Genomic DNA, 22458 nt, shown 5'->3' on the forward strand with positions numbered 1-22458 from the left:
CTCAGGCTGGCGAATCCTTTCTGACAGGACGAGTTCAACAATAACAGGCGTGACTGTGGAGGGAGGTGATGAAGTGTGGGTCGCGCTCTGAAGAGAGACAGCCCGTTTCAGCTGGGATGTTGCTTAAAAACGTGTTAAAGCCATAAATTCAGCCACATGACAGGAATAATGGTGGAAGGGGTCAGAAGCAGTCAACAAAAACAATCAGACCACTGTGCAGTGATTTGATTTGCTTATTACAGTTCGGCATTCTTATTTTAGCCAAGGGCGGAATATTTTACGGACTCCACGGCACATCGATGTTTCTGAATGCTCTCATTTGCTCACGTCTGGACAACAGTGCAGTAGGCCTTTATTTAAACATGGTAGTGCTTTTCTTGCATACATCACAAGGAATCTGATGCACAGGTTTACATTCACACGGCCATGGATCCAACCAGTGCCTTGAAACAAATTTATTGGAGCATTATGACTGGATTAGAAGAGACTGAATACCACTTTTACACAAATCAAGCCAACCTGAAAACAAAACAAGTGAGAGTTCTTGCACGTCGATGCATAAAACATGCGCTCCACACTGAACCCATTATGGACAACGTCATCTGAAAATGAGTAGATCTTTTTAAAGTGCGGCTTTGTGAAAAGGTTATGTTGTAGATAGCGCTTTGAATGACCTCAATCTGGTGAACTAGAGATTATTTCTGATTGGCTTGATGAGCTAATGGCTAGTCAAGACGGTCATACAGCGACTCCAACCTGAAAGCCATTTTAGAAACCTTTACATCTTGGTCAACTTCACATAGCATGGTAATTCCAGTAAAATTGATATGATATTCCTGCTGGAAGTGCCTTTGGTGGCGACCAAAGTGCTACAGCTAGCTGCTGCTGCCATTTGTGCTTGCAAAGATCCATAGAATTATATGTAAATAACCATGTCATGTAAAACTGACAGTGGTGTAAAGGTTTATAAATTCATTTTCAGACAAGCCTCTATGAAAATGGAGATTAGAGTTGTTTAAAGATGTTATGTTTGTTGTTGTTGGGTCCTCTTAAACTAGCTATTAGCTCATTCCAGCTTTTAGCTAGCTGCTAACGGCACAGACTAATGGCTTGTCGTAGCCGTTAGCTCGTTCAATGATTTAGCCTTTTGTTCACGTTTAGGCTGAGCTGTTAGCAGTTAGCTAATGTTACGGGTTTAATAACGGGGGGTCAGAGACATTAGTTCATGTAAAGCTTTAGTCTGCGCCGCTAGCTAATGACTAGAAACAAGATAACGACTTGTCAGAGTTGTTGACTTGATCAAGCCTTTATGTCTGAGCTGTTAGCAGCTAGCTAATGGCTAGTCAGAGCTGTTAACTAATGACTTTAAACAAAATAATAGCTAGTCAGAGCCATTAGCTTGGTCGAGCCTTTTAGTCTGAGGAGTTAATGACTGCAGACAAGATAATGGCTAGTCGGAGGTGTTATCTGAACCTTTAGTCTAAGCTGTTAGCAGTTAGATGCTAACTGGTCAGCGCTATTAGCTTGTTTGAGCTTTTAGTCTTTAGCCTTTTGTCCATGTTTAGTCTGAGCAGTTAGCGGTTAGCTAACAGCTAGTCACAGCTGTTAGCTTGTTTGAGCCTTTAGTCTGGGCCTTTCCCATAAACCTTTAGTTTACAGCTAGAAATCTATTTCTTCAAACAGAGGTTATTCGAAGAGCTAGCCACAACCTATAAGATATCACCCGCTCATGATCTTTATAACATAACTCCACTTTTAAAAATCTGAATCAGCAACTTAAAATAATATTCTGGTTAAATTGTTCCAAGAAACAAACACTCCTCAGTTCTGGCTTTTAGTTTGTATGAAGTTTTCATGGTCATTTACAGGCTGAGTTCTGCGATAGCTGAATTACAACAGTGTTAAAAAACAAACAAACAAACAAACAAAAAACAAAAAACAACACATGGACAACATCTTAGTTATTTCACCACAGGAGAATTGATTTTGGTTTGAAAACAGGCCTATAAAACAACAAGTAAGCTCCTTTACAGTATTGCTGACAAGCTCCAGTTTGTCATGAAATGCTGAGAATGAGAAATTACGATAATCAAAAAAAACAAAAAAATACAGAATTCAGAAAAATATAAAATCTGTTAATAAAATATATGTAAAATAAAACATGTTAAAAAAATAGCACACTCCAAAACAAATATTGACGAACGCACAAACATACCACTGATAGTAAAAATGTCACAAAGCACACAGATACACTAAATTGCCAAAAGTATTCACTCACCCATCCAGATCATTGAATTCACGTGTTTTAATCACCTCCAGGGCCACAGGTGTATAAATTCAAGCATCTAGACATGCAGATTGCTTCTACAACCATTAGTGAAAGAATGGGTCGCTGTCAGGAGCTCAGTGAATTCCAGTGTGGGCCACCTGCGTAGTAAGTGGTTTTATACCAAAATGGAAGCCATTGAGAATGAAAGCAACTCGACCACGAAGTTGCTGCCGTTTCCTGTTCCAGCATGACTGCGCACCAGTGCACAAAGCAAGGTCCACAAAGACATGGCTGGAAGAATGGTCCAAAATTTCCATAAACACTCCTAAACCTTGTGGAAAGCCTTCCCAGAGGAGTTGAAGCTGTTATAGCTGCAGAGAGTGGGTCAACATCATATTTAACCCCAACGATTAAGAATGGGATGTCACTAAAGTTTATATGATTGTGAAGGGAGGCAAGTGAATACTTTTGGCAGTATAGGGTATAAGAAACTGATTGGCATGGAGACACAATTAAAGACAGATCATATGACAGTCTTGTGCAAAAATATTTTCTTTAAGGAATGCAACTATTAGATATGACCAAAAAAGTGATGGCACATTGATTCTTTTTGTTTTCACAAGAGAACTAGTACAGACTACAGATAACTACTGAAGGAAATACAAAAAAGGAGAAGAAAAACCTACATTCAGGCTCCAAAGCCTTTATTTTTTTTTCTCTGAAGTTGATCTTCATTTAAGTGCAAATTTCTGCCTCACAGCTCACAAAAAACTCCCGATTACGTGTCGACTATTTGGTCACAAGTAAGCTCCGAAAAGACCTTTCCAATCTGGAACACAACAGTCTAAGGGCTGAGCTACAAAGCAATGTTAATTGCGGATCACTTGATATTGGACTTGTATGTTCTCCAGAAACAAAGCTGCTTGTTCCAACCCCTACATTTAAAAAGTCTTGTTTTCCCATCATATACTTCTGACTAAGAAAGCCCAGATTAATATTGAAATTCGTCATGCGAGCTGAACGTTAGCTTCAATCAGTTCGACGCTGAAACTGAAAAACGAGACTACTGAGATTAACACTGACTCTCCACTTAGCAGACAAATATTAATTGTATAGGAATTCATGGGCTACTTCATATAGATGGCATAGAGTTGTCAAGAGAACAGTAAACATTAAAAGAACAGCATATGTTAAACTGTACACGTTAGCCGTGTAGAAACGGACTGAGCGAGTTGTTCTTGCTAGCGCCGTTTTTGTTGTGCACAGTATTATCAACCCACGGTTAGCAAAAGTAACTCGGCTTCGGCAAAACGTTTGCATGTCTGTGAGAGGTTTAACTTTTCGTTATATAGGTTTTATTTTTTTGTTTTTACATTAGGCTAACTGTTAGCTGCTGACGCCAACTGCACTCCCTGCCTCAGCAGCTGTAGGCAGATTAGCATTAGCCAACTCCTACCATTAGCCATGTAAGGACGGCGCTAGCAGCGCTTGCTAACAGCCTTTTTAAATGCAGTGCAGCACTGTGTTGTCAACACCAGATTAATATAATCGTACAAACTTGCCTTTAGGTTTACATTTTCGTTATAATTTTGCAATTTCTTGTAATTTTTACTAATTTGTTACAATTAAGCTAGCTGTTAGCTGCTGATGCCAACTGCACTCCCTGCCTCAGTAGCTGAAGGGAGATTAGCATTAGCAAACTCCTGTTGTTTGCCATGTAAGGACGGAGCTAGCAGCGCTTGCTAACAGCATTTTCAAACATTTATTTTTGTGCAGCACTGTATTGTCAACCCCAGATTAACATAACAGTAAAATCTTGCCTGTAGGTTTAATTTTTTGTTACAATTTTGCAATTTCTTATTATTTTTACCTTCTTTTTTTTAATTAAGCTAACTGCTTCCTCTAACTGTACTTTTTGCCTCAGCAGCCATTAGCAAACAGCACAACTAATTTCTCTTATTAGTTATGCAAGTAGGCTCGCTAAAGATGCTTCTGAACTTATATTTTTGTGTGACTCTGTATTAACCCCATATTAACAAATGTAATAGTACTTGCCTTCAACAAAACAATATTAGTGAGTTTGTGATAGGTTTAATTTTTGGTTATAATTTAGCAGTTTTTTAGATTAGTTTTGTTTTTTTAATTAGGCTAGCCACTAAAGCTAACTGCATCCCCTGCATCAACGGCTGTTGGCAAATTAGCACTGGCTAATTCCTGTCATCTGAGGTGGTTTGCTAATTAGCCAGCATCCTAGCTAGGCTAAATGACCCCTTTATTTATTTTTATCTTTTAATGTTTTTATTGTTCATGTTTCCATTAAAAAGAGTCACAAACCTCAAACATCTATTTGACAAACCTTGTGAGAGCACAGTACCTCCAAGTCCTGAACTGCTGACCGACAGTGTCAGGTTTAGCCAAGTTAGCCTGAGAAACTAGCAGCTGCTACACAACCTCTCTTTGTGCAGAGCTTTGACATTTCAAGGAAAGTGGAATGATGATTATCTGGTCTTTGTTGGATCCAGTCTCACATATAATGTGACCCAAGTATTTCACAAAAAAAAAAAAGGGTGTAATATTTCAGGCCTTCCAGCCATTTGTGGTCGTCACACGCCACTTGAAGATGCAGATGTCCTCAAAAAGCTGGTAGTCCCGGCGCGCCAACTTTCTGTTTGATTATCCTGCCACCTTTTTTTAGGAACTGGCAAACTAGTTGTGTGGGGAGATGGTTAACAAGATAATTTTAAAAAGTACTAGTTTTAATATAGCTGGACAACCAAAATGGAGACTAAAACAGTCTTCAGAAATCAGTTCTGTCCGAGGTTTACCTTAAACCCTTCCTAGTTTTGTGGTGTGCAGAAATACGTCTGTGATCCGCAGTAATAATTCTGTGGCGTGGAATAGTAGTTACTGTGATGATGCTGGTTGTTGTTTTGCGGGGTGGAGTAGTAGTTGTGGTGATGGTGATGATGATTCTGGACGCTTCCGTGGGCAAAAAGAAGGGGGGCTGTGGAAGGCAGCGCCTGCTGGGTGGACGCCACCCCCGCCGCCAAAGTCCCATTGCGCTGGATGGAGCCGTACCAACTAGACGTAGCCTGCTGGGGTGTGGTGGAGAGAAGACTGAAAGCAAAAGAGACAAAAAGGTTTGAGAAGTGTTAAAAGAGGAAAAAAAAAACAAACAAAAAAAACCGGCTGGGTTGACCCACCTTGCCCGATCAGCTCGACTACCGGCGCTTCTGGAAAGGTCGTCGTCGCTGTCGTAGCGCCGTGGGTTGTCGAAGAAATATGCTCTGGAGCTGAAACTGTGGCTGTTGATCATGCCCCCTGGAGTCTGAAAGACACAGTGGGCGTTCGGACTTGGTCAAAGATTCCCCCGACGTTGCGAAAAACTACAAGCTTGTTAGCTTACCAGGTTTTGATGGGGTCTCTGGACCCTGAAGAAAACCACCACTAAGCTGGTGGGCAGCAGCTCCCAGAAGAACAGAATGACCCCAAAAACAATGTAGGCCTCACCACTGATTTTATATATGTCAGCCTGTAACACACACAGTTTATTATGTACTCATTTAGATATTACATTGATTTGTGACACTTCAAGGTTCTGAACAATGAAACAAACAGAATAAAGGCCCTCATCCTCTGGCATTTTTGCTTTTTCATTGTGTGAGAATCTATTTAAATTGACAATAATTTGTTTCTAACACTGTGTAACGTGTCACTGTGTTCCCAAATGAACGCTTTGTAAAATATTTGGAAATTTGGTAAGTAAAATTCTTTAAAATATGCCAAGAACTAGACATGAACGGACTGGAAAAATGCGTCCAGGTCTAAAAAGTGAGGCCAATGCAGAATGGTTTAAGTCCATGTAAGGACGGCACTAGCAGCGCTTGCTAACAGCATTTTTAAATGCAGTGCAGCACTGTGTTGTCAACACCAGATAAATATAATTGTACAAACTTGCCTTTAGGTTTGCATTTTTGTTATAATTTAGCAATTTCTTGTAATTTTTACTAATTTGTTACAATTAAGCTAGCTGTTAGCTAGCTTATGTATCATAAATGGCCAGCAAGTCGTAAAAAAACAAACAAAAAACCCCCCAAAAGGATTGAGATTATAGTAATTTGAAAAAGATTTACAGGGTTGCAGCCATTTTTGTGATTACTTGTGGCAGCCATCTTAAATTTGCTTGACTCCAAAAGGTAATAAGCTGTATATCCAAAACATTCGGTGACTACTTCATGAGTTTCATTAAAATTTGTTCACTCAGTCATTAGATATTTTGCTAAACAGACAGACTGGCAATTACATGAAAGGTGCCCCATAATAATGGGTAAGTCAATTCTGCCACAGAAAAAAAAAATAAATAAAAAAAAAAATCAGCTTTTTATGACCAATACATCCGCCAATTTAAAGAACTTGCACAGTGACTCAACGTTTTTTGGACAGAGACAGTCATTTTTCCTACAGAGTCTATATTAATAATATCTCTGTTCTATAAAAATAAACCATATAGACATGATACAGATCTCATGTGACTATAGCATGTAGTTCATCTTCTGATGCATGTTTAATACAAGAAGAAAAAATACTAAAGTATAGTTTGTAATGCCCGATTCCTCTCATATCAAACATTGGTTCATGTCTTTAATGTCCGATGAATAATCACAAGCATACTTTAAAATGTGCCGTCTATGTTGAGGTCCAATGTAGGTCAGGATACACAAAAGGCTGACACACAGACGGATGGTATTTATAGCCAAACAAAGCCCTTTACCCCACTAAGCACCGCTCTTCTAAACCTCCTAAGACAGGTTGCGTACACAGTCCCACTGGACACGTAGAAGTAAAAATACTGGGGACGGCACCTGATCCGAGACGCTGTACCAGCCGTAATTGAAGGGACTGGGTCGGTCCTGCGGCGACAGCGCCACCACCACGAGGTTGTAACAGGCTCTGGAAGTGTAGAGGAGAATCACCACGGCTCCGATGGCGGTCGCTTGGCACACGGATGTTCCCTGGAGGGGAATTCATTGGGTCACAACAAGCTGAAGTACAAACTAACTACTGACCTGTAACCTGAAGACAAGCATTACAAAAATGACTGATTCTAGGCCAGAAATGGGGTTTTCAGAGGTATGAAGTCGTAGGTACTAATGAACACATCTGGTAACTGTTAAACTTTTGGTTTAGCATCATCCATCTATGAGCTTCGCTCACTGGTTGCTTCCTGTATACCCTAAATATGACTAGTCTGGCTCACTAAGACATAACTTTTTACAGTGTCCCCTAGTGGCAACAGGAAAATAGGTTAAAACAAGGCTAGAAGTGCATTACATTGGACGCATTTATGCTCAGAATTAGCATGTCTCAGCCAGTCCAATCACAAGAGAGAAAGGACATGTTAAAAATCCAAATCAAACCACAATTGAAGGTGGTCAAAGATTCAGTTGCTTAGACCCTGTTGACACATGGCTCTGACATCCATCTTGGGTGATCCGGTTGCATTTGCTAAATACAGATGTGAATGGCCTCAAAGCACATTAAAAAAAAGGTTTCCAAATGCATTTTTAATGTACTATTTATCAAAATTCTTCTTCTTCTTCAAAAAAGAAAATGTCCGTTTTGTCAAGATTATATTGATCAGAGTGGATGACTAGAACGCTACACAGTGGGTCGTTCTTCACTTCAGTGTTTGCTCTGATTGTTTTAGAACTGATTGGACCCACTGTGGTCACTGTAAGCGATAACCACAAACAGAGCTGGTACGGTGGACATCAGATTGTGAAAACCCTTTAGGCGTACGCGTTTATCTTGCCAGGTATGAACGCTCTCAATCAGAGCTGTCCACTTGCAGTCGTATCACCCAAGACAGGCATCAGTGCCAGGTATGAACAGGGCCTTTTTCAGGAATTCATGACTTGAGAACCTACACCAGCAGACTTTGGGTTGTAACCGTCACACCGGAGCTACATCCATCAAACTTTCTTGTCTTTTGGGAAGCTAAAGAATGACTCAGCTGTTGGAGTTTTGGGTCAGTTTACACAATTAGTTGCAACAAACTGAACCATTTCATCCCCCCACTATCTGTATTTGCTATTTACTGCCTTGTGGGCGTTCCTGTGTTTAGCTCAGGATACGTCACACTCCTGAGTGATCACGGAACATGCCGAAGAGACCCGAGTCATTTTTATGGTCTTTTATTAATATTGAAAATTAGTGTGAATGTTTTAAAATGTGAGATTCCGAAAACTACCACCTTTTATGACTTTCCCTCGATTCACTTTGGCTTCAAAACACTTAAGTGTTCACAGCGCTGACTTCATTTGAAACTCTCAAATCAAATGAGCGCCGGTCTTTCTCTAAGGAGCGTCTGGAAACGCCGCTGTCCAAAAACACCAGTCAGAAGTTAAGACGCCACCCATTTTCCTTCCTACCTTGGACTCGAGGTAAACGTTGGCTGATGACATCTTGGCGATCTTGAAGATGCACACAGCCAGGGATATGGCACACAGGACAAACAGACTGTCGTTGATCAGGACCCGAGCCAAGACTGCGTGCCTGATGCCCCCGTCACTGGACAAACAGGAAAAGGTCACAACTGTGTATTGGGTACGGAAATCAACATTTTGCCTTCTGGAAGCTCCACGGAACCGCTGGCTCACCTCGGTGGTTTCGAGTTCTCCAGAGCTCCTTGAACCAACAACGCGCAGGTTAAATTCACCACCAGGAAAAATATACTGACACACAGGAAGAACAATCGAAGAGGAACCCTGTGGAGAGGGAAAAGATGGTGATAAATGTCTACGAATGTATTAAAACGGGCAGATCTGAAGCTTCGACCTGTGGGTCAATCCAGGACTTACTTATATTTGGTGAGCTCTGGTGAATACTTGGCTTTCGCCTTGAACATCACCTACAGAAAGGACAAACACACATAAAATGGCCGTAACATATTGTTTTACTCCATCTTACACAGAAACTGCAAACAGCCTTCGTATGTCGAAGCACAGGTGGGTTTGTTTTTCGAAAGATTGTGTGAAGTTCACGGAGCTCAGGGGGATTCCGGTGTGGCTCGGAAGTAAGCAAACACAGAGCTGCGTGGACTCGAAGAAGAGAAATGAGAAGGGTTCGGACCAAGAAAGCGGCCATTTTGCATTTATTTACAGCGTGGTTTGAAGTCTGTGTTGAATGTTCTCACCGTGGGCAGCAGTGGCATCAATTTCAGGCTTTTAAATGATCGGTTTGAACCGTTCTTTGTCAGGGGTGAAATGATTATATGTTTGAAGGAGTCAAGATGAGGCTTTCAGATGAAAAAAACATTGTACCAGCTGTGAAGCACGGCGGTGGTAGTATCATGCTGTGGTACTAGTCCATACACAAAATGGATGGAATGATGAAGAAAGTGGTCTACCTCCAAATTCTTCAACTGGAAGGTTGAAATTTAATTTAACCCTCAGAAGGTCTTTTAGGGGGAAAAAAAATAAACCAAACATTTTTTATTATTATCATTATTGTTTCATGGTGTTAAATAACAGGACTGCTCCTGACAAAGCCTAAAAATCTTTTTTTTTTGTTAGGTTTTTATATGCTAGGTTCATTTCAATTGCTCCTATTAACTCCCAGTATTTTTTTTATTACCCTTTAGTTCTCATTTGGAGGAGAAAATAAATAAATTAAAAAAAAAAAATCTACCTATTGAAACTTATTATAAATGCATTATTTGATTCCATATTTATAATATCATAAAATAATGCATTCCTTTCAGATATGGGGTTTTTATATCTTGATTCCTCTACTTGAACAACAAAAACCAAAAGAAGGCTCCGTAGATGACAGAGGCCGGACTCGGGCAGGCTTTACCGGAAACAAGGACCTCTCCGGTGGGTACGGGATCGTGGTCAAAAATTCCATTTGAGTGTTCTAATAGACACGAAAAATGCCACTTTTTCAAAAGTTGTCATAAAATAGGTAAATTGTTGATTTTTTAAAAACTACATTGTGCAGTTTTATAAAACTAATGGCTTTTAAGGAGAATTTGACGCATATCTCAGGCTGAGACGACTTTATGGTGAAGTAAAATAATAAGTGGTAATTTTAGCAGGTACGTAAGGTTCCACCCCCAGGAACACTTTTTGTCATAAAGTTAAGGAACTTCCAAGGGTTAACCAAATATTCAATTCAAATTCAATTCAAAAATACTTTATTAATCCCAAAGGGAAATTAAATGTTGACGTAGCTCATTTAAATCAAAGAGTTATTACAGATGGTGATGGCTGTGGGCAGGAAAGATCTCCTGTAGCGGTCCGTTTTACAGCTAATCTGAAGAAGCCTTTGACTAAAGAGACTCTGTTTTCCGATGATGGTCTCATGAAGAGGATGGTTAGGGTTGTCCATGATTTCCTTGATTTTATGCAAAATCCTTCTTTGCATCATCATCTCCAGAGGTTCCACAGTCATCCCCAGAACAGAACCAGCTTTCTTTATCAGGTTGTTGAGCCTTTTTAGGTCCCTGACACTGATGCTGCTGCCCCAACAGATGATGGCAGAGGAGATGACACTCTCAACAACAGACTTATAGAAGATCTGCAACATCTTGCTGGAAACCTTGAAGGATCTAAGCTTCCTCAAGAAGTACAGTCTGCTCTGTCCCTTCTTGTAGATGGCTTCACTGTTGAGTCTCCAGTCCAGTCTGTTGTCTAGATGAACACCAAGGTATTTATATTCCTCAACCACCTCCACTTCTTCACCCATAATGGTAATAGGGTTTGGTCTGACCCTGTTTCTCCTGAAATCTACAACCATCTCCTTTGTTTTGTTCACATTCAAGATGAGATGANGTGTTTCCACACCATGCCACAAAGCGATCCACCAGATCTCTGTACTCAGCTTCTTGTCCATCTCTGATACACCCAACAACTGCAGAGTCATCTGAGTATTTCAGTAGATGACAGGAGTCTGACTTGTGCTGGAAGTCTGAAGTGTACAGAGTGAAAAGGAATGGCGAGAGTACAGTCCTCTGTGGTGCTCCTGTATATACAGATAAATATATCTGTCGGTGTACGGATATATTTGAATCAGTATTTATAATTTTTACCATATATAGATTAGAAATAAAATCCACAGTGAATTCAAACTTGTGCAGCTAATTCTTGTTTTTATACATCACTCAAGTTGCTGTATATTTTTTCCACTCTGGAAAAAGATTGGTTTGAATAGATAAGCCCAAAACTAACACGTCTTTCACAGCCACGATGAGTGTATATAAACTTCTGACAGCAACTGTAATTTATTAATATAATACACAACAGAAGTGGAGCAGAAATACTCAAATTTCTTTTTGTGGTAATGTTAAAAAAACACCTGGCAAAACATTTTGTTCAATAGCCTATTTTGTGAAAGGAGCAAAGACTCCAAACTTTACTAAAAACTGTAACTTAGCTTTGAATTATTTTTTATTTAATTAGGGTTAGGAACAATTCATGAGAATCAACAACTTATATATAGATATGTATCTATAACAATTTGCTAGTTTTTAAAAGTCAGTATTGAGTTAAAGATAAACCAAAGTATCATCGGCGTAAAGCGATATTATGTTCTTTATAATGTAGATACAAGAGGTACAGGTTATGTTATCAGTAATGGCTGAAATAAACAAAAATCGGTACACGAGTCCAGTTTAACAAACTCCAGAACAGTGGCCTTCACCAATCGAATTCAGTCAAAGTGTTGTTTTTTCAGCTGGTAGAGAGTAATGACAAGCAAAATAATACGGCCAAGAGCAAACACATTTATCGTCTTGTTTTTTTTCTTTAAAGGCTCTAATAAATAAAAAAAGAAAACATTCACTTGTTATAGTATATAAATAGGTATCACAGAAAGGTGCTCAACCTGGTCAACATTCAGTTTAAACACACAAATCCACACCCACCCGGCCTCCTGAAAGTAGGCCAGAACGGGGTAATTTGTAACCTGGAGATGAAGCAACCCGTCAACAAAGCGATGCAGAGTTGTGTGCTTTCTGTGCCACGTTTCACTGTGCGTCTCCAGAACAACATGTTTTGTCTCGGCACATCCAGAACCATCGTGGGTTGTTGTTGTTGTTTTATTGTCCCAAGGACACGGTAATGATGGTCATTCTGTGCGGTGGGCAGCATATAAAAAGGAAGTCGAATCACACGTCGGGACTAATGTTTGACTCATCAGAAAAGCATTACTTCCACTCGTGCGTGTCAGACAGCAGAGGCATGACCTAACCTCTGAGTCAACCATGGTGCTTGTCGAAAGTTTCCACACACAGGTGTCACATGCTAACCCCGTCACAGAGAAACATGCTTTAACAGAAAAAAAAAAAATCTCTGCTGTTGCTGCCTTACATCACGAGTTGCCAAATGGCCGCTCAGACAGCGGGATGAGCTTTCTTCCTCTTCATTGCTTACGTTGTGCTCCTCTTCCGAGCAGTGATGGCTTGGTGTTCGTCCTCAAAGTGTGTAGGTGCCTCTCAGAAAAAGACACAAGCAGGTCTTTGATGTTGAGCTTAAAGGGACGATCTCGTCACTTTTGACGTGATGTTTCGTCTAATAGTTGTCAGTAGTTAGGCCCTTATCAGCCGAGGCAAAAGTCTTTATTCAGGCCATCCTGCTAATGACTTGTTTTAGGTTCCTGGTATCCCCAGATGTGGGACAATCACTGAGCAACCACTGGCCATACCACATCTCCACAGTGTGCAGCCAAAGTCTATCGTTCAAGATGGCGACGCTCGCCCTCACATAGCCAAGTTATCAGAGACTAACCCCAGAGTTTGGAAGTGGAGAGGATGGAATGGCTTACCTCAACCTCGCTGCAGTGGGGTCACTGTCTGACTCGTGACAAAGGCTGGTTAAAGAACGGGCAGTCATCCCACAGCAGTGTGCAACTAATATATGCGTATGGTTCTTCCACATGTTACTGAACCTTCTGTTGAATGAATAAACTGGTAAACTGGCAATATGACTTGTTTTTTCAGACTTCAATCATCTAGTCCAGTAAACACCACCAAACAAGAGTCAGTGGCGCCAGCAGAGAAGATTTGGCAAGATTTTCATGGGTGCGATCCACAAATGTATTTTCTCGACAAATGTGGTATCATTGAGGCGGAAATAGACAAGCCTTTCAATGGTATTGGATTTATTGCCAAGAACAATTGCTACAACAAATTTAAGCATCAAACACATTTTTTTTAAAACTTTTTGTTTGAAGTTTATGTGAATTGCAATAATTTAAAAGTTAATTTGACTCCTGTAGACCTTCTCAGGACCCCTCACTTAGTTGTTTTAAGGAGAAATTTCACCCTCACAGGACAAAAAGGTCATTAAATGCAACACTAGTTGATGAATGGGACGCCATCCCACAGCAATGACCAAAGTGTTGTGGCTGTGTATGGTTCTTCCTCATGCTACAACCTACAAACACAATTTTCCTAACAAATACAGCACCACTAAAGTGGAAATAAACAGGGTTTACAACTGTATTTGATTTATTGCCAAGAACCATTGTTACAACAAACAAATAATCAAACACAGAGGTCTTTACTGTTTGAGGGAAGTTTATGTTGTTGGCATTCATTTAAATGTGTAATTTGGCTCTTGTCGAGGTCCTCGGGACCCGTCAAAACAAGTAGGTTTTAAGGAGAAATTTTGCCCTCACAGGATAGGAGGTCATTAAATGCAGCACTAGTTCATGAATGCAGTGACCAAGCTGTCGTGGCTGTGTATGGTTCTTCCACATGCTACTGAGTCCCCTGTTTGTTGAATGAATGAATGAACAAACTGGTAAACTGGCAAAATGACTCGTTTCTTCAGACTTCAATCATCCAGTCCAGTAAACACCACCAAACAAGAGTCAACGACACTGACAGAGGAGATCTGGCAAGTTTTTTAAGGGTGCGATCCACAAATGTGGCACCATTGATGTGGAAATAGACAGGCCTTTCAATGGCATTAGATTTATTGCCAAAAACAATTGCTACAACAAATAAATAAGCATCAAACACGTTTAAAAAAACCCGTTTTGTTCGAAGTTGATGTTTTTGACATTAATTTAAATATTAATTTGACTCCAGTAGACCTTGTCAGGTCCTTAGCTGTTTTAAGGAGAAATTTCACCCTTGCAGGACAAAGAGGTCATTAAATGCAGCACTAGTGGATGAATGGATCGCCATCCCACAGCAGTGTAACCGAGCTGTTGTGGCTGCGTATGGTTCTTCCACATGCTACTGAGCCCCCTGTTTGTTGAATAAATGAATGAATAAACTGGCAATATGACTTGTTTCTTCAGACTTCACTCATCCAATCCAGTAAACACCACCAAACAAGAATCAGTGGCACCTTCAGAGGAAATCTTAGTTGTTTTTTTGTTTTTTTTAATGGGCGCCAGGAGACATTTTGCCCTCGCAGGACAACAGGTCATAAAAATGCGAACAGCCTCAGAGGCGCACAGTCAGCTGCTTTCTGTGCAATCAGGTCCCACATAAAAAAAACAAGGACTGACCTGTGTGAAGTAGAGGTTGAGCAGGCAGAGGGTGAAGAACTGCAGGCAGACGGGGCAGCAGTAGAGCAGCCAGTAGGCCAGAGGCTGCAGCTGGTTGGCCTGCGCCACATTTCTGAAGTAGAAAGAGAAGAGGGTCGTCCTCAGCGCTGCCCACAGCAGGCACAGGAACAGGAACACGCTCTGGTAGCTGAAGCGCTTGTGTCCGTAGTGCAGGACGAGCCAGAGCTGCAGGTAGACGAACACAAAGAGGACAGAGTAGAGCACCGTGTATAAGGTGGTAAGGCTGAGCTGCAGCGTCGGAGAGATCGCATCTCCGTCTGACTCCTCCAGCGAGGTAAACAAATCCAAATCCTCCCCTGCAGGAAACATCTCCTCTGGCAGCTACACAACTATAGGAGGCAAAAACCCCCCAACAAAAACAACCCCCCAAAAATAAAAACAAGACGCTAAAAGTGAGCCAAACTTCGGGGGGGTAAATTCACCGCTGATGACAAAAACGCGAGTGAAAAACAGTGATAAAAGCAGTTTTTTTTCCTAAAAGAAAGTGGCATTATTGAACTCGAATTGCAAAACCGCCCATTAGAGAGGAAGGAATCTACGTTTAAAACGCGATAAGTTAAAAATAACATGAAAGAAAAAAGAAGAGGGGGCGCAACAACAAAAAAACACAAGAGAGGGCTCTTCAGTGATTGTCTGCAAAGCTGCTCTCTGCAAAAACAACTTGAGGGGGGGGGACCTCCAGATCAGCTGTGATGCGGTTTTAGACCCGCCCCCTTGCTCTTAAAGAAACCAGCTCGTACAGCCGCCATCTTGGCTCATTACGGCTATCACTTTAGCGAAAGTCGGCGGAGTTTTGAGCCACAGATTCGAGCTAGTTTCCGAGCTGTGTTTCCTGAGTGAGAAAAAAATAGACCACGCCCACTCCCCCCCAGCATACAATTCTACTGGGTAATCTGGCCGCCCAGCCTCCAAAAATATCTCCTGTGATTGGTGCACAATGATGTCAGCTCTTATAAGGCCCGCCCTTTGCTCGCTTGTGATTGGCCTATTTTTCAAGCAACAACGATTCCCTCTTGTAATTGGTTTAAAAAGTGGTGGGTGTTTCTTCTAGAAAAACAATTTGCGTCAAGTTAGAGAGTCCAAACATTGTAAAAAAAACGCTTTCAAAATAAGAGCTTAAACCTTAGTAACTCTTGAACAGCAACCTACAAAAAGGGAAGAAAACCACAAAGAAAGCTAAAATTACATAATTTGTGATGAATTGGAAGTTTAATAATAGGGATATTTATAAGAATAAACCAATCCTTTTAAACGACATCGATTTAACTTTGAAAATTTAGCAGGAAATGCTAGCTAGCGCCGTCAACTCAACATACATTCCGCAGAGGATTTAGCAGTTTTCTCTTTTAGAATTTATTTTTCATTTATTTTTAGCTTTAACTGATCAAACTATAATATAATTATGCTTTCGACGACTTATACCTCACGGACACACACCGACGAAAACAGTCACAGTTTATTCAAGCTAATGCTAGCTACATAGCATGGAGGCGGCTAGTCGTAGCGTCGCTGAGGTAACAGTTATGTTTCTGTCACTTGTTGACCATTTTTGTAAGGGCTAATGTGTCCGGTCAGCAAATATGACTCGACTCTTTATAGCAGGGTATAGTTGAAATGAAACAATAAGTAAACTACAGGGTTTATGATTTGTTTGGAGCCCCAGAATCGATATCATTAAACCCACTCCCCCCCCCCCCTTCCAGACAGAGCAGCGTCCAGTCCCACGTCCAGGATGTGGATTCGTTTGGGTGTTTTCCTGCTGGGGATGTGGGCAGGAGGAGGCACGGCAGCTCACATTGAATACACACCTGCAGAGTTTTATGAGAAGCTGCATTCAGGGAGGATGATGTTCATCTATTTCGAGCAACAAGGTGAGCCAATAACACACAACAGGTTGCAACTAGGTGCGGATCATCAGCAGAGAGTTGTTTTCTATATAAGTGTTAGGTATTTGCTGCTAACAGCAGGAGCTGAAGAGTTTTCACATGGTTTAAAGATAACGGATCAGTTCTTCTGAAGCGGGGGTTTGTGGAAAGCTTATAAACAGTGAATATCTTACCTGCTGTAGCTCAGTTTGGAGTCGCAGAGTTTGATTGATGAGACTGAATCTAACGTCTCATTGTAGCAATGTACTGAACATGTTATTATGCACGTATCGTTATTAAAAGAGAAACAAAGTAGAATTCTTTATCTCGTTGATCCACCCCCTTGAAAGGCTACAAACTTAGGGGTACCTCTGCGTGGCGTTGTCGTGATAAAAGTGGCAGTTTTTGTCCCCTTCCCAAACTAAACTGAGCCTTTCGGCGGACCTCGCCTGCTGATTGACGGCTTTGCTCCGGTTCCCAGCCTCTACGGCCGTCTCTCTGTTCCTGCTGGAGTTGGAGAAGTCGGCGGGAGCCCTGCGGGACTACGCAGTCCTGGTCGGAAAGGTACGCGCTTCAGCCTGCTGCGGGAGTTCGCACGACTCCTTTTATTTTGCTCCTCGAACCGGCGGGCGAGAAGCTGAACGCCCTGTTTGGCTGTTTGTTCAGGTGAGCTGTAAGACGGAGCCGGTTCCCTCATACTGCTCGGAGGAAAGACACCAGCGCACGGCTTTCCTCTTCAGGTAGGTCTGCTACTGTGTTCAATCGAAGTGAATTTAAAGCTGTCCGAACAGTCTTCATGTAAGGACTGCGTTAGTTTGAGCTCGGATGATATTTGCTTATTTTAATCTTCTCTGTAACTGTGCCGTGTTTGTGTCGGCAGGGGCGGCAGGGAGTTCTTGAGCTTCGACTTGGACACCGTCTTTGACGTCAACTCCATCGTGTCCGAAGTCCTGTTGTGAGTAAACATCACTGCGAGAGACGGCACCCTTCTGTACGGTAGTGTAGGGCACAGATTTATGTGGTTAATACTGACGAGAACAATGACAAACACCTGGTCCTTATCAGGTCCTAACATGAGGGGAAATACAGCCTCTGATGATCAACAACATTTTATCTTATTACACATTTATTTATATATATATGTTTCTTTTTTATGGTTGGAAATACTGTCTGTCCGGTTCATCTTGTGAGCTTATGAAAAATAAGCGACGCACCGACTTCCATGTTGGTGTGTCGATACGTTTAGGCATAAGTAAAGTTGCTATAGAAGATTGGGTTGCTATGTCAAAATCCAAGAGGGCCACCGCTATATATATATATATATATATATGTAAACTGGCTACCCCATTTATTTGAGGAAACTGTACTTTTAAGGAAAATAAAAACCAGAAAGCAGAGTTTCTTCAAATGATCAGGATGGCCGGAGAATAATCTGTCTGTTCGATGCTTCAGTTCCTGGAATCAAACAATATTTACACATTTGTAAGCCCACGATTATAACAATAGTACGTCTCTGTTTACTTCTCCGAATTTCGGCCCACTCTTCTTTCCAACGCTGCTTCAGTTCATTGAGGTTTGCAGACATTAGTTTCTGCTCAGCTTTCTTAAACACGGGGTTTCAGTCAGGTGGAGGTCCCAGACATCGACTGGACCGCTGCAGCATCTCGGTTCTTTCCTTTTTTGAGCCGTTCTGTTGTAGATTAGCTGCTGTTTGATCCAAGCTTCAGCTGTCAGACAGACGGCCTCACATCTGACTCTGAAACCCCTTTGGTCTACAGAGGAGTTCACGGTCGACTCAGAGACTGCAAGGGAGCCCAAACCGTCACACCTCCACCACCGTGCTTCACAGTTGGATTACAGCCAAACGTCTCCACTTTGGTCCCATCTGTCCAAAGGGCTTTGTTCCAGAAGTCTTGCAGTTCATTCAGATCAAACGTCAGCCTGAAAAGGATCAGATTATTTCATTTTCAAGTCCTAATTAGAAAACAAATGACTCAAAAGATGCTCTGCTTTCATTTTCTTGCCACTGTAGTTTGATATTTTTTACTGTTTGCCCGTCCCTCTGTCCCTCAGCGCCATTCTGCGCGAGGAGGTAAAATACGTCCACACCGACACTGACCTTCTAGCCATGGAGAGATCGGCTAGAGGGAAGACGGACATTGTCCTTGGTTATGTCCGCAGTCTGGGAACTCAAGGTGAGGATTTATAAAAAAAAAAAACAACCAAAACATGGACCGTCATTTCTTTCAGCTCTGGTTTGCTGTGTTCCCACTAAGAACCGCAGCTCAGGGTAGATCAGGGAGATGAAAGCTGCTTCCCCGCTGGATGAACCTGTTCAGCCATGGCTCTAGGAGGGAACCCTGAACCTTCAGGGTGGTGGAGGAGCACTAAACTGGTTGGGTATCCCCAGCAACAAAAAAAGGATCCTGTAGGAGTGTGGGCACGACAGAACCGATGCTGTCCATGTGTGGGAGATAAGGGTTTCGGGCAGAAGCGACACCTGCTAATAAACTTGATTTGTCTTAATCTACCCTGAACCTCATGCACTATGTTGCCAAAAGTATTCACTCACCCATCCAGATCATTGAATTCAGGTGTTCTAATCCCCTCCAGGGCCACAGGTGGATAAAATCAAGCACCTAGGCGTATAGGCTGCTTCTATAACCATTAGTAAAAGAATGGGTCGCTGTCAGGAGCTCAGTAATAGGATGCCACCTGTGCAATATGGAATTTCCTCACTATTAAATGTTCCACAGTCAGCTGTTTGTGGTTTTATAACAAAATGGAAGCGACTGGGATCAACAGCAACTCAACTACAAAGCAGTCGGCCATGTAAAACCACAGAACGGGCTCAGAGGATGCTGAGGCTCATAGAGCACAGAGGTCGCCAACTTTCTGCAGAGTCAGCATCTACAGCCCTCCAAACTTCATGTGGCCTTCAGATCAGCTCAAGAACAGAGCAGAGAGCTTCATGGAATGAGTTTCCATGGCTGAGCAGCTGCATCCAAGCTTTACATCACCAAGTGCAAAGAGTCTGATGCTGTGGAGTAAAACACGCCGCCACTGGACTCTAGAGGAGCTGAGACGTGTCCTCTGGAGGGACGAAACACACTTCTCTGTCTGACAATCTGATGGACGAGTCTGGGTTTGGTGGTTGCCAGGAGAACGGTTTTTGTCTGACTGTATGGTGCCAAGTGTAAAGTTTGGTGGAGGGAGGATTATGGTGTGGGCTTGTTCCAGTGAAAGAAACTCTTAATGCTTCAGCATGCCAAGACATTTTGGACCATTTCATGCTCCCAACAGTTTGGGGACGGCACCTTCCTGTTCCAACATGACTGAGCACCAGGGCACAAAGCAAGGTCCATAAAGACATGGATAAGTGAGTTTGATGTGGAAGAACTTGACTGACCTGCACAGAGTCCTGACCTCAACCCAACAGAACACCTCTGGGATGAATTAGAGCAGAGACTGAGAGCCAGGCCTTCTGTCCAACATCAGTGTCTGACCTCATGAATGAGCTTCTAGATAAATGGTCAAAAATTCCCATAAACGCTCCTAAACCCGTGGAAAACCTTCCCAGAGGAGCTGAAGCTGTTATAGTGGATCTTAGTAGAAATACATCAAACCAGAACTGAGCACCTTGAATGAGTCGATGATAAACTCTTCATTGTTGCAGCGTGGCTCACATGTGATTAAAGACATACGCTTGACTGATTTACCTAATTGGTCTAATTATGATATAAACAACGTGCTTCTTTTCCTGTTTATTGTGCTAACTCAGATCACAGGTCGTTGATGGAGACGGCGTACGTTTACAGCTCCAAGCACCAGTTTATCCTCATAACCGGAGGTCCAGTGTTGAAGCAGTTAGCGTGAGTCTTTTTTGCCCTCTTTCTGTAAATACGACCAAAGAAAAACCACAATATCTGCTCGTTTAAGTGTTTGACGTCACATGCGCGCAGAGCGGTGGATGATGAGTCGCCCGTGCTTCTGCGTTTCAGGGCGGACGACTCGTCCGTGTCGTCTCGGGTGTGGTTCCTCCACTGCCGGGCTCACGGCGGCTCGCCGGCCTCCGAGCGCTGCCCCTCGACGCGCATGAGGTGGAGCCTGTCTGCCCTGAAGCTCCACTCCTTCCTGCAGCTCATGGAGGCGCCGCTGGTGGTGAGCAGAGCAGCCGAACGTTTAAACATATTAAAAAAAGAAACGGCATCACAGAGTGGTGGAAGCTGTTCTGTCCTGTTTTTGGCTGCTTCCTAACATGTTTTGGACTCTAACTACGTCAGTATACTGTCAGGTTTTTTAACCATTTATACGCCTAAATGTTCGGCTGGTTTAAAGCGTTACAGCTCTGACTTTTGTAAGTCTTGGACTTTTTGAAATATTAATTTTTTTACATTTATTACCCCATTAAAATGAATGGAGACCTCTTCAAATCCTTGAAAACCCTTTGTGCTCTGTAAAATTTCTTCAGCTGACCTGCTTTTTTTTTTGTTAGCTACTGTTCTGCTGCTTTTAGCGCTTAGTTACTGTTTGACTCATATTAGCTTTCAGCTACTGTTTAGCTAATTTTGCCTCTCAGCTTTTTACTGATTGTAGCTGCTGGATATTCTTTTGTTTCACAACTCTTGGCTTTTGGCTACCATGCTGCTATGTTTGGCTTTTACTAATTCTTGCTTTTAGCATCTGTTTTGCTTATTTAACCTTTCAGCTACTATTCTGGCAGTTTTAGCTTTTAGTTACTGTTTTGCTAACTTTAGTTATCAGTTATTGATTGGCTAATTTTGGCTTTCAGCCATAAACTTTCCTAATTTTAGCTTTCCTTCACTGTTTCACAACTCTAGGCTTTTAGCTGCTGTGTTGCTAATTTTGTTTTTTTAGTTATTGTTTTTTGCTTACACCTTCTTTTAGCATCTGTTTAGCTTTTTTTTTTTACCTTTCAGCTATTATTCTGGTAGTTTTAGCTTTAAGCAACTTTTTTTTGCTAATTTAGTTTGCAGTTTCTGATTGGCTAATTTAGCCTTTTAGTTATCTTTCCACTAGTTTCAGCTTTCAGCTGATGTTTTACTACTTCTGGATTTTACCCACTGTTTGCTAATCTTAGCTTTGAGCCTCTGAATTGCTTATTTTACTCCTTAGCTTCTGTTCTGCCACTGGTAGCTTTTAGCTGTTGTTTTGCTCATTTTGGATTTTAGCTACCTTTTTGCTGATTGTTGATATGAACTACAGTTTTTTCCCAACTTTAGGTTGTAGCTATTGTTTTTGCTAGTTTTAACCTTAACCTACTGTTTTGTAAATCTTGGCTTTTTGCTACTTCTGTGCTAATTTTGGCTTTCAGCATTTGTTTTGCTCATTTTACCTTTAAGCTATCATTGTGCTAGTTTCAGCTTTTAGCTAATTTTGGATTTTTAGCTACCGTTTTGCTAATTGTATCAATCAATCAATCAATCAATCAAATTTTATTTGTATAGCACATTTCAGCAGCAAGGCATTTCAAGGTGCTTTACATAATTAAAAAACAACAACAAAAAAACAAAATAAAAACAGCATGTGACATTGAATAAACAGTAAGAAAGAGAAAAACATTGAAAACCCGCACTCTAACCCTAATTTAGCCATAAGCAACTCTAAACAAGTGGGTTTTAAGTTGAGATTTAAAGGCACCCAGTGTTTCAGCTGTTTTACAGTTTTCTGGAAGTTTGTTCCAAATTTGTGGTGCATAGAAACTGAAAGCTGCTTCTCCTC

At 41.6% G+C, this 22458-nt stretch overlaps 3 protein-coding genes across 3 annotated transcripts in view; 1 reads left to right on the top strand and 2 right to left on the bottom strand.

Annotated features, from left to right (window-relative positions):
• The window catches only part of LOC108244131 (NLR family CARD domain-containing protein 3), a 1204881-nt gene that overhangs the window by 981448 nt on the left and 200975 nt on the right, over positions 1-22458 (bottom strand). The gene's annotated exons all lie outside the window — the stretch shown is intronic.
• On the bottom strand, positions 329-15513 carry gpr137c (G protein-coupled receptor 137c). The gene is made up of 8 exons (XM_017437321.2): positions 14792-15513; positions 9130-9179; positions 8929-9036; positions 8701-8839; positions 7132-7281; positions 5676-5801; positions 5473-5597; positions 329-5386 (listed from the first exon to the last, which is right to left on the bottom strand). The coding sequence occupies exons 1-8, from the start codon at positions 15158-15160 to the stop codon at positions 5107-5109; spliced, it is 1347 nt and encodes a 448-aa protein (XP_017292810.1). The 5' UTR covers positions 15161-15513; the 3' UTR covers positions 329-5106.
• txndc16 (thioredoxin domain containing 16) overlaps positions 16130-22458 on the top strand; it is a 19591-nt gene continuing 13262 nt past the window's right edge. The window contains exons 1-8 of the mRNA XM_017437322.3: positions 16130-16365; positions 16555-16722; positions 17198-17280; positions 17383-17456; positions 17597-17671; positions 18790-18911; positions 20498-20588; positions 20718-20877. Of these exons, the coding sequence (XP_017292811.1) occupies positions 16584-16722; positions 17198-17280; positions 17383-17456; positions 17597-17671; positions 18790-18911; positions 20498-20588; positions 20718-20877 (744 nt within the window). The 5' untranslated portion in view covers positions 16130-16365; positions 16555-16583. The remainder of the gene's footprint in view (positions 16366-16554; positions 16723-17197; positions 17281-17382; positions 17457-17596; positions 17672-18789; positions 18912-20497; positions 20589-20717; positions 20878-22458) is intronic.

This window comes from Kryptolebias marmoratus, linkage group LG23, assembly GCF_001649575.2.
Source record: "Kryptolebias marmoratus isolate JLee-2015 linkage group LG23, ASM164957v2, whole genome shotgun sequence".
Taxonomy (NCBI): domain Eukaryota; kingdom Metazoa; phylum Chordata; class Actinopteri; order Cyprinodontiformes; family Rivulidae; genus Kryptolebias; species Kryptolebias marmoratus.